The sequence below is a fragment of the Eublepharis macularius genome, chromosome 10, assembly GCF_028583425.1.
Source record: "Eublepharis macularius isolate TG4126 chromosome 10, MPM_Emac_v1.0, whole genome shotgun sequence".
Classification (NCBI taxonomy): domain Eukaryota; kingdom Metazoa; phylum Chordata; class Lepidosauria; order Squamata; family Eublepharidae; genus Eublepharis; species Eublepharis macularius.
Window position 1 is genome coordinate 56,172,137 of NC_072799.1, and position 12,512 is coordinate 56,184,648.

Here is a 12,512-nt window from a genome sequence, read left to right on the forward strand (position 1 = left end):
GACAAAGTCCAGTAGGATTTTGGCATGCTGAGCCAGGGAGCCAGGGAAGAGGGGAGGAGGGAAAGGGTGCGCTCTGCTCAGTCTCTTAGGTTGGTGCAGTCTCTGCTGGAACTTAAAGGCCACATTCTCAGGCCTGCCAGGAAATTGTAACCAAAACACCTGCAAGATAATCAGCTAGCACCCAGTCAGCAACACAGGTTCCCTCTGCATGTTCTCAGAGGTACACTGCACACTGCAGCAAGAGATCCATAACACATGACAGATATGCTGGAGGCGTATCTGACAAAATGTTTCTCTTTTTTTCTTTCTGACCTTTCAGTTCTTCAAAAGTTAGTAGTTCAGCCTATGAATCTGTTCCTAGAACTGCTCGAGTAAGCGATGGGGCTATGTGATAATGGGAGATAAAGTGGAATAGGTTCTGAAAGTTCAAAAACAATTCTTGGAACACTGACAAAAATGATTTTATCTTCCTTGAAGATGTTAAGAGGAGACTTACTAAAAAGCTGAGCCAGTTGCTTGCTTTTTTAAAAAGATCTCACTTTTCTCGAATTGTATCTATTGACCCAAACTGAATCCATCTATTAGAACTTGCCAAAGTTTGGGATGATGCTCTAAGTGCACACTCTTTGTATGTATAGGTAGTTTAAAGTCCATCATATCACTAAACACTGAGTCCAGCTTCTCTCTGTGAGAGAAAAGGGGAGATATTAGTTCTAAGTAAAATAACCCACCCCAGCACCAATGATGCTCACTAAGCTAAAGAGTAAACTTTTATACTAATTTTTTCCCTCCCATCTCCATGCTTTTGGAAGAAAGGAATTCTATTCTAATTTGAAAAGTGTCTGGCTTAGAATTATCTCTTTCAGCTACATCAGTACAAGCATTTTTTAATCACAATCAACTATTCCTTGAGCAGTTGGTAAGTTATACTACATCATTTTGCAAAACACCCATGATGTTTTGAATAAGCTACATGTGAAGTTCTGTGGAAGACACCAAAGACTGCCTGCACCTGCTGATGTAGTAAATAGGTCTGAAAGGACAGTATTATAAACCATCAGGATCACCTTTAAAAAAAAACTTAGTTAAATACTGTTGACTGACAAGTCAGTACTTTTCAGGGGCAACTGTGAATTTTACATTGTTCCAGCTCAGCAATAAGACTCTTTTGCAATAAAAGATGCACTAAATTACAAATGTCTTTTATTTAATTTTTTCCAAATTGAGTTGACCTATTTGGATCTTTACTGAAAGAAATGGTAGTTGAATGTTAGAAAAAAATGGGAACTGCTTAAAGTAGGCAGCTGCAGAAAATTATAGACCAATATAGATATGGAATGTCTCAAACCTTAATAGAGCACAACATACAAAGTAGTTATTTATGCAATATAGACCTATAAAACAATACAATTCTTTTTCACAAATATTTTCACAGAGTTCTGAATGGCAACCTTGTAGAAAAAGTAGAATTTATGCAACACCAAAATAACATTGTTCCTTTAGTAAAATTCTTTTCATTAGGAGTTGAAAGATAGGATATTCAATGTTGTCAACATAATTGAGGACCAATGAGAACAAGCTCAGTTTATGGAATGGTAGTGTGTGTGTGCTACACATACTGACAATCTATGCCATAATCAAAACAAAACTTTTGCTTCTATGGGCAACTATATAATCCTTTTTTGCTGGTTGCCTAAAAACATCAGACTAGGCAGAAGTGTGCTTTGATTCCGCATGTGATTTAATGGGAAAAAATATGGAAGTAGGTAATTCTCAAAATTAAGGTTGGTTTTTATGGAACAATGCACATTTAGGTATGGCTGAAGGTGAGGTCACGAAAAAGCCATAAGGACTCACACTTGACATATCAACTCTGTTGCCAATTTCCTCTTCATTAATTGCACAACAAAACAAAACTAAACTAAAACAAAAAACTAATAATCTAGAATCAGAAGCATGCTTGATCACTACATTGATGGAAAGAAATGTTATATTTATCTCATAATTTAAATATTCTTATTGATTCCCAGAAGAGTCAGTGCTGAAGAAGTACAATCATTGTAAAGACAGAAGACAAAAATGTGGTATGGTTAAGCCCAGTTTAAAACCCCAGTATTATAACCAACTTCCATTGTTAAAATCAAATAATCCTCAAGATTATAAAGATTTACATGAGAAACATGTTTCATAATTTAGCTAGTACAAGAATTTTAGCCAACTTATGTAGGTCTTTCCTCATACATGAATCAAAATAGACTTACTATGACTAAAAATATAGATTATCTTTTTAAACTACAGGCCTCAGCAGCTATTTTCTGCTTCTTATCCCTTCCCTCCCCCAAAAAAGTCAAGCAATGTCTACAAAAATAGCAGTTAACTTTAAAAAATAGCTTCTTCCAGCAATTTTAAGTTACATTCGAAGATGTTATATTTACTATTTATAAGTACTGAGGATCTGGCAAGACACTGAAGAGAGACTTGCTATGCTTCAAGTTTCCATCTGCCAACTGCAGCAGGTATATTCCAGCTTCAGTATCTGGTTTGGTATTCGTGATGCCATCTGTTGAAATCATTGTAGAAAAGCACTATACTGCCAGAAGCCATTCCGGTCATTATACACCTATGGGGGGAGGGGGAGGAAATTCAGAGAAGCCTTATCATCATTATGTTGAGGTTGCATTTAACAAAGCATATGATCTACCAACTATGTCAAAGAATATAATGGTAAAGATTTCCACTGAATTCAGTTGTCATTAGATCTTGCTTCTGTCACCACAACAACAGGCTTGGGAGTGTTAAAACAGCTGGGATAGATAGAATAAAACATTTTTTTTAAAAAAAATACCCTGCTTTGGGATTAATTAAATGTTCATCTTACATGTGCTGTGTCCCTTCCTGCTGAGCCACATCCAGTGAAGCCAATACAGGATAGTATTGTACACATAACATAAACTTACTGACGCTCACCTTTGGTCAAATGAAAGAGCCATTGATCGGATTCCAGCATCACAACCAGGATAGGCAAAAAGCTGCTTGAGGTCACACACTTGCCATACCATAACAACTCCATTGTCTCCTCCTGTAAGGAGGTATTGTCCATCACGGCTCAGCTGAATTGCCTAAAGAATTCAGAGTGCACCTTCTATTAATGTTCACCATTAAATTGTTTTATTCAAAGTTGATAGCCAATTAAGGAAGGATAAGGTGCCTTATGAAACCATTTAGTTTAAAATGTTTTAAATAAAAAGACAATCAAATTTGGAATAAATAACAAATGAGTAAATTACACTTGGATAATAAAACAGTGAAAAGGTTATACGCATGACAGCACTTTATTGTTTTTCCTATTGTCAATTTGGGAAGTAGGGACTTAGTCCTCTTCAAACCCATAGACAGTTGTGACAATGTTCTAAGAGGCTTAAATTACAAGCAACAACAGTAATAATAATAACATTTGATTTGTATACCGCCCTTCAGGATGACTTAACACCCACTCAGAGTGGTTTACAAAGTATGTTATTATCCCCACAACAAAACCCCCTGTGAGGTGGGTGGAGCTGAGAGAGCTAGAAGCTGTGACTGACCCAAGGTCACCCAGCTGGCTTCAAGTGGAGGAGTGAGGAATGAAACCCGGTTCTCCAGATGAGAATCCTGCGCTCTTAACCACTAAACCAAACTGGCTCTCAGTACTTGTCAGAATAAAATTCACATATTTTTCACACGTAGGAAAAAATCTGTCAGAATAATACATTTGTAGCATGGCATAAAGAATATAAAGAAAATGAGTGTGATATATCGGCTAGACTTTGACCAGGGAGGTTCCAATAACTCTGGTCAGCCATGAAGCTAGAACTTGTTCTAGGAATTAATTCTCAGCCCAACCCACATCACCGAATTTTCAGGATGAAATGAGGCCAAGCAGGTACGCCAACCTAGTCTTAGATAAAGGCAGAATAGAAATACAAGAATAAAAACAGAACGCGCAAGGACTTGGAGGAAGGGCATCTTATTTCTCTCTCCCCCACTAATTCCTCTTACCTTTCCCTGAAAGCTCGTATAGCCTCTCCCCTTCTGCTTTCTTCTCCTCCTTCCCACCCACCCCCAACCTTTTTTCTGCCCTTCAGCTGTATTTATTATTTACTACTTTTATGCTCCACCTTTTTCCACAATGGAGACGCAAAGCAGATTTCACATTCTCCTCTTCCTCGCTTTATCTTCAAAACTACCCTATGAGGTAGATTAGGCTAAGTCTCTATAAATGCTCCAAACCTGGGTCTCCCAGATCCTAGTCTGAAACTGATCATTACACCACACTGAATTTTGAAGAGTAACAAGCAGCCAGTCCTTGGTGAGTCATGCAAGTCGCATGATACAAGTCACTCAGTGATTGTTGCCAGGCCTGGCAATCATGATGAGTCCTCCCTCTGCCAAAAAAGCCCTGGAAAGGCCTTGTGCCCTCCCCCTGCCTTTTACTTCCAGAAACCAAGCCTACAGTTGTGGTTGCCTAGCAACCCCACAATGGTCACTGAGAGGCATTTGTTTCTTAAAGCTACAGGTGTTGCTTTTATTATTGGGGGATGTTATCTCCCAAAATATATATTTTTTAATTTCAGATTTTTCTACAAATCTCAGGCTTTTCTCAGCTTTGAATAAAAATTTGTCCTGTCTATTCATTGGTCCAATCTCTGGATTTAAATATGGCCATGTTGAGAACGGCCATGAGAGATGGCCATGTTGAGAATTAGAAAAATGATAATAACCGATTACATGAAGAATAGAACTGACTCATGATTAAGAATTATATTCCTCATGTCATGACTTGTTTGGTGTACTTTTCTTTTTGGAAAGTAGGAAGTTCTGATTGAAGTACTCACTGCTGGCAATCAGATCCAGCATAAAACCCACTGGGCTGTTGAATATCTAAATACATGACACACCATTTATTAGGAAATTTTCTATTCTTAGTCTCAGCCAAGAAATCCTAAATAGAACAGTCAATTTTTTATTCCTTCTGTGTTTTATCTATTATTATCCAGCTGTTTTCTCATTTCTTATCTCCATTTCTTTTTCAAATGTGTGCGCATTTGATTAATCTTTTCTGTGCGAAAGCCTGTAACAATTTAAGTTTAACACATTTTTTTAATATAATGGTCTGTCTACTCAGCTCCTGGGAGGAGGTGTGTGTAATAGTCATTGTAGGTTAATACATTTCCTAAATTTTAGCCACCTTTTCACTAAGTCAAACAAAATAGTTAATATCATAATTTCAATAAAATTGTTTCAAATTTATTTATTTAGGGTTTTTAAAAAGAAAATGCATGTGCTGTGTCTCCAGAGACTTGTTTGAGAAAGTTTATTATTTACTTTATAAGTTAAGCTCATCTCAAAATAACTTTACAAGTAGCTTCCCAAAGTGGGTTTGAACTTTGTCAAACTGCAAGCTGTTTTTGAGACTGACAAGGGATTTAGAAGCAGTATATGATATAGCATATATATATATGATATAGCATGAAGGTCTATTCAAAGAAAGTAAAAAAACTTTGCTTGGATGCATGCATGCCTTTAGGCTTTCCTAAAGTAACTCTTTGGATCCCAGCCATAAAGGATGAAACTCACAGCTTAGTTAGCAGCATAGCAATACCATAAGAGTGCTCAGAAATGTTTATGTCTTCTCTTCTGCAACCAGAACCTCTATTAATTTCTTGGATGAAATGGTTTCAAACCTCTAATTTCCTACACCTGCTTATGCAAACCCATTTGTCCACAGTTGAGCAAATGATTTTAAAGAAAAGTGCATTTATTGTAAGCTCTAAGGAAGAATAGCTGGTAACCATTTTTTTTAGAAGAGTGGTTTAGAATTACTATTATGCTAAGTGCATTCAGTCAAATGTATATTGTTCTACAGACACTGTGATGCCTTTTAGTCCATCTGCATTAAACATGAGATAATCAAAATCAGTCACTCAATACTACTGAATGTTGCTTTAAAATGCAGCTATGTTCAAAGTTTTATACTACTGGGTCTTGAAATAAGAAAAAATAATGACAGAGATATAACTAGACATTTTCCATGTTAATAGACAAAAGGTATTTGCTACACAGATGTGCTTAAAATGTAAACACATCAGTCTTTGTGCATTATAAATGAATAGATGACAATATAGACAAGAGGAAGGATGATGAAGCTAAGGCAGTAAATGGTTTAAAAGAAAATGCTGGACTCGCGATATCTAACAAACCAAATACAATTACAAAAAGATTATTCATTATAAACAAAATCAATATCCATTTTTTCTCATTTCATAAATGGCAGTTTCCTAAGGGTATTTTTGAAATTGCAGTGAAGACCGTGACAAATAATTATTTGCTACAGTTATAAAATTCATCTGATGAAAATCCATTAACCTTATGGTTATGGTTCACTTGAATGTTATACTGGAGGCTTTTTATCAGAGAAATGCTATATTAAAAGGCAAATTAAAGCCATTAATCTTTAACTCTTCTACCACCAATGAATTCTGTGTATTTCTGTGCTCTTGATTAAATAAAAGATGAGATTTTGAGTTTTACTCAAAGCTGTAGCATTAGTGAGTCAACTAGAAATGAATGTGGAAGAGGAATGACCTTTTCAGTCTGTCAGGATTTCAGTTTCATAACATGGCCCTTAGGATTTAATATAAGATGCACTTGCTTCAAAGAAGTTGTCTACAGAAATATGAATCAATTTAATGTTTTGCTGTTGCCTCACTATGAACGTGATTTTGAATTCTACTAAATGGTGTTCTAATAATCTAATCAACTAATACGGGGTTCTGATATACAAACATATCTTCTGTTTCTGACTTGAACTCTCTTATAGAGTCTTGAAACTCAGAGGGAAACTACATGAGATGCCTGAGTGCATGTCGGGTCCTGCAATGTTCCCTGAGCAGCGTAGAACAGCTGCTCAATGCAATTCTCCACTGGGGAGGGATTCTCTCTTTTTTTCAAAAAGCCTCAGCTCAAGTTTTCCTCTGGGAGTGCAGGCGGGGGGGCGGTAATGTACCTGGAGGCAGGAAATCCAGGGCAACTTTTTGCAAAAGAGAATCTGATGCAATTCTCTGCCAGGGAGAAGAGCGGTGAGGGGGGATTCTCTCTCTTGCAAAAAGCCGCCCTAGATTACACCCCTCCCCACGAGCTCCTGGACGAAAACATGAGCCAAGACTTTTTGAAAGAGAGAGAGCATCCCTCCCATCACTCTTTCCCTGGTGGAGAATCACACTGAATGACTGTTCTTTGTAAGACTACACTACCCAGGGAACCTTGAGAGACATGACACATGAAGAACACATCTGGCATCTTGTGTAGTTTGGCTTTCAGATTCTTGAGAGACCACGCTCTTTTAAAAACAGACCTATCGCTACGACAACTTTGGCATACAGCACAGGGAGGACAGCTTGTTAGATATGTCGCTTTTCAAAACCAACCAAAGAAAGAAAAATAAATTGATTCATTTGGGTGGAATAGAACAGCGGCTTTGTTGAGGATAAAATAATGTGTTTCTGAACTGCCTGCCTACTTAGATTTAAATTACTCATTAAGATATCTAAACAATGCTAGGCAGATCTACTTTAATATGCTGTTAGCCTAAGCTCCACTAAGCAATACAATTTTAAAACAAAAACAGGTGGAAAGTGTTGATTAGGCCCTAGTATCTCCAGAATGCCCACATATTCTCTTGGTAGGGTTTTTATCATACTTGTGTACAAGATGGTAAATTAGGAGATTATACCATCTGACTCTAACAGCGAATGCTGTTGGCATTAAACAGCATTCCCCAAATGCTGCCATTAACAAACACTACAGAAATTGTTTTAGCCAAATGCCCAGTCAGGAGCCTTACAAAGATTTCTCCACGAATGGGCAGGATGCCCTTGCATGAGAAAGGAAAAAAAGGCTGAAACGTGCCAGGCTTGTCTATTCTCTTATTGCAATTCAGTTCCAGTACTGGCCAAGGAATTTAGATTAATAGCAAAAGTATTTAGAATGCAACAACAAAATGGTCAATTTAAGTAGTCTGTCTTTTGGCATAGCTGTGAGGATATTTTGTTAGCATTATTTGTTTAATTAATTGTACAAAATAAGTGAACCTGCTCACACACTTAAAATATTGAAGATACTCACCCTTATATTATCATCGGTTTCCATAGTGGCTTGCAGTTTTCCATTCACACTGAATACACAAAAATGACCATTGTCATAGTAGATGACACAGTGACCCTCTCTTGATGCCTGGATAAGTTTTGCTTTCAGACAGTTTTCAGGTGCTTCTAATGTTCTCAGTAGATCTCCATTCATAGAATGTATGAGACACGGTCCATCTGATGAGGGAAGGAAACAGCCAAACCATCAGGATCTTCAAGACTTGGCAGGAATCTTAGGAATTTAATTTGTTAACCTATACATGTATACTCACAAATTTATTCACAATATTGTTCATATGCACATCCTACAATAACAGATAAGCTAATACACTTTATTCCAGAGGGGTCAAAGCAATCATTTCTTTACCTTCTCATTGGCTACTAGATAAAGGTAAAGGTAGTCCCCTGTGCAAGCACCGAGTCATTACTGACCCATGGGAGACATCGTATCACGACGTTTTCTTGGCAGATTTTTTACGGAGTGGTTTGGCATTGCCTTCCCCAGTCATCTACACTTTACCCCCAGGAAACTTGAGCCGGCTACCTGAACCTGGCTTCTGCCAGGATTGAACTCAGGTCGTGAGCAGCTTACCACTCTGTGCCACGGGGCTCCTTCATTGGCTAGTAAGCAGATCAAAAAGCAAACAAATCAAAGACAATAATTGGGTTTTATTATACATAGGTATTTGATCAGCTTAGGAAAGAAATTGCACAGGAGAGAAGCATTTTTGTGGTGATGCAAGATGCAAGAGAGGAATGGTAGGATAAAGCAGAGAAAAGTGGAGGAAACAACAAATATTTTGGTTCTGTGAGTGTCTGAAGGAAAACTCCTTCCTGTTGGTTGCTTCAGCACAGTTTTGTGCCATGTCATGAGCCTAGAGGTTCAGTGACCAAGTCAGATCCAGCCCTCGGAGTGATGGCCTTTCCAGTTGCTATTTACACAGTTTAGTGGGTATGAAAGAGCAACTCTGTGACAATATGACTTGGTGGCAGGCACTATAGGAGGCTGGGCATAAGACCACCTCTCATTCATCTAACAAAATGGCAATCCAGCAAAAATAGATCCTGATTTCTCTAACACAAAATACCTGTATATGCCAGAGTGGTGTATATGCCAGACAGCCAGTTTGGTGTAGCAGAAAAGAATGTTTGAATAGGATCTGGAAAACCCAGGTTCAAATACCCGTTTTGCCATGGAAGCTCATTGGGTAACCTTGGGTCAGTCACACTCTCTCAGCCTAACCTCTCAAGCTTGTTGTAAGGATAAAATGGAGGAGAATGATGTGAGCTGCTTTGGTCCTCTTTGGGGGAAAAGGTGGGGTATACATTTATTTAGCAGACAGATAAGCTGGCAAAACGATAGGCGCAACATGAGAAGTACCTGGTCTTAAGGTATAGGTAGTTCTTTGACAGGAGTGATTATTCTTGCTCTCAAGAGCTAGTAAATCAGTCTTCAAATACTGGGGTAGGGAGGGGGACATCTTTCCATTTTAGAACTAGAATGGAAAGATGAGGCTATTCTAGAAGAACACACAGTATAATAGGTTCCTTGTTAATCAGCACAGGCAAGTATTTGTAGGTCCAGCGTTGAAGGGGGAAAGGGCAGGCAGCACAAAGACGCAGGTATGATTTTAAAAGGCCACAGCTTTATTAGTTCATAATTGATGAAGACTTGGCACAGCATAGGGCACGAATCCAAGCATCAATTGACCTGCCTGTCAGCCAATGACCTCATTACCCCTCCAGCCAACTCCCTGAAGGGGGAAACGAGGATGACAGTGAATTCACATAGGCGCAAACCTCTGTGTGGATCCCCCTGCCACCTGGGAATGAACATGCCCCAACAGCCCCCAACTGGGCTTGTCCATGTGATGCTTCACCCCTACGATCCCTTAAGAGGATCCAGAAGTATGGGGAAATTGGGTTCACAGCCCTGTTTCTCCCCAAAATGATTCATGCCCAATGCCCGAACCACCCTTCTCAAAGGTGTGACAGAGATATAATAGCCTAAGCATAAAAAACACAATGACATCCAGACATTACAGATCCCAACTGCGACCATCAACCAAGAATTCTCTAGACCCAGGAGTCATCATAATGCTCAGCAATCCCTAGAAATGAGGGTGAGATGGATGGGAAGCCAGATGAGGAGCACAGTGCTGGGGGCTCAGCCAACTCTGCCGTTTAACCCCAGCAGGTGGACCAGAATGAAGACTTAGCCCTCAAGGTCTGCTGGTTGGTGCTCCGCCCCACTGGCCAGCCAGCCAGCTGCTGATTGGCTGGCTGGTGATTTGAACCTGGGGCTGAGACACAGCCCTGCTGGGGAACCAGGGAGTCACTGGGCCCCTGAGAAGATCACAGCACTGTGTCTCCCTACGCCTCCACAGACCACAAAGGCAGCCTCGGGTCAGTCTTTGGCTGGGTACTCCTGCTATAATGACATTTCATTGTCTAAATATAATGCCCTTTAAAAATATGTATGAGAAGCCCAGTATCCATTTGCATGAAAACATAACACTCAAACCACATATACTTTGCAGCGCAATACTGGCAGCCTTCACAGAAAGAGGATCCAAATTCACCATTTCAAAACTGCTTAATTTTAACATTAACATCCCAAAGAATCAGCATTAAGAAAAAAGATGTTTAAATTTCTAAGTCTCCAGCGAAATTTACCTTTAGAACCACTTATTACTAGACCAAGTTCAGCGCAAATTGCAGCACAGACAATTTCGTAGTCATGTCCTGTCAAGATAGCTCGAGGAGATGCAAATTCACCTTCAAGGAGGAAAAAAGAAACAAAAAAATCACAAGTCACCTCAAACTATAATGGTTTGGTATTTTTTGTTTATGAACAACTAGAAGATGTCCATTTTGATCTGTCTTTGATTCTGAAATCTCAACCACAAGGCTGAAAACAAATGGCTCATCACACAGTGCAAATTTTCCTTCTTTTTCGAAGAACTTGTAGCCTAAGAGAACTAGCTCCGGACACTGCCATGAGCCAATGTACAGGGGCAGGCTGATTCCTTTATCAGACCAACTAGTCAAGCCTTCATCATAAAATGTGCAACAAAAAAGTACATGTAAAAAAAACCTTAACACTTGCAGGACCTCCACATCTTAAGTATCAAGGTTTCACTAACAGTACAATTTCTTTTTCACAATTACAAATATGTTAGAATTATGGATTTGAAGAACATGTTTTGACAAGCATACTCTTTTTATGATTCCCAGAGCTGCATCAACATGCATTTTGCGGAAGAAATCAAAACCACATTATGATTTTTTCCCCTCCTGGTATGAGAGGGACAAAGGAAAATACTATATTTATGTTAGATACCTGATATCGAAGTTTATTGCGCTAAACAAGTAACAGGGCCTAGTTATTTTACTTTAAGTAAAGAAATCATAATCTAAATTACTTTTTAAAAAATTATATATGCACATGATTCAGGATCCAAAGAACAGTAAAACCAGCTCCAGGAGCCCAAGCCAAATTTACTTCAAGCAGCCCCCTATGATCACTGCTTCTGAAACAGAGTTTACAAAGTAGCTTATGAGCATACAGGAATCAGTTGTTCAAAGAAAAGAGATCAAAACGCCTCCTGCATGAACCTTTGGAATTGCAACCCTATGCAGAGTTATGTCAGCCTAAGCCAGTTGACTTCAAAGGACTAAGACTGGAATAACCCTGTATAGGGTTGCACTATGACTTGAAAAAGATTAGGTTTTTTTTTTAAAAAAGGGACAATACAGCAACTCAAAAAAATTTACACAATTTTAAAATAGCAGCCATAAATTTTACAAAGCTTTTGTTTCATGCAAGTTTTAGCAAAACACACTCAAATCCAGGAAGCATGGCAGACAGTTTGGGGGGCAGGGGAAGACAAATGGGAAGCATAAGGGCAGGAATTTTACATCTTCTTATGTTTATTAGGTGGAGTTTAGGTGAATGTGAACTCTCACAATGCTTTTAGAGACAAGCTACTCTATTGAACTTTCCATCTTACAAAGGAGAGTGCAGGAGATAGTTTATTTAAAACATCATTGTAAATAGTACAGTGTATTACTGTGCATACTTTGATTGAAAGGCATTACTTTAACCCAGTGGTTCCTAACCTTTAATCCTCTGCTCCCTCCCAGATACACATTATAACTGAATTCCCCTCTCTGAGTATTAAAATACAATGTGCCTTTCTCACTTGCCACAACGACTCAAGATAGCTTACCAAACACACACAGGAATTAAACAATTTTTTTTAAAACCCAGAAAATAAAAACATAGCTATACAACTTTTCCACAGAATAATGTCCTCCTTATGAAAT

The 12,512-nt window shown here is 38.6% G+C and overlaps 1 protein-coding gene across 3 annotated transcripts in view; it reads right to left on the bottom strand.

The window, feature by feature from the left end:
• Positions 1-1,186: 1,186 nt before the first annotated feature.
• LRBA (LPS responsive beige-like anchor protein) overlaps positions 1,187-12,512 on the bottom strand; it is a 602,029-nt gene continuing 590,703 nt past the window's right edge. For all 3 annotated transcript variants that reach the window (XM_054990072.1, XM_054990073.1, XM_054990070.1), the window contains exons 54-57: positions 10,860-10,961; positions 8,164-8,360; positions 2,968-3,119; positions 1,187-2,620 (exon numbers count right to left, since the gene is read on the bottom strand). In XM_054990072.1, coding sequence (XP_054846047.1) covers positions 2,530-2,620; positions 2,968-3,119; positions 8,164-8,360; positions 10,860-10,961 — 542 coding nt within the window. In that variant the 3' untranslated portion in view covers positions 1,187-2,529. The remainder of the gene's footprint in view (positions 2,621-2,967; positions 3,120-8,163; positions 8,361-10,859; positions 10,962-12,512) is intronic.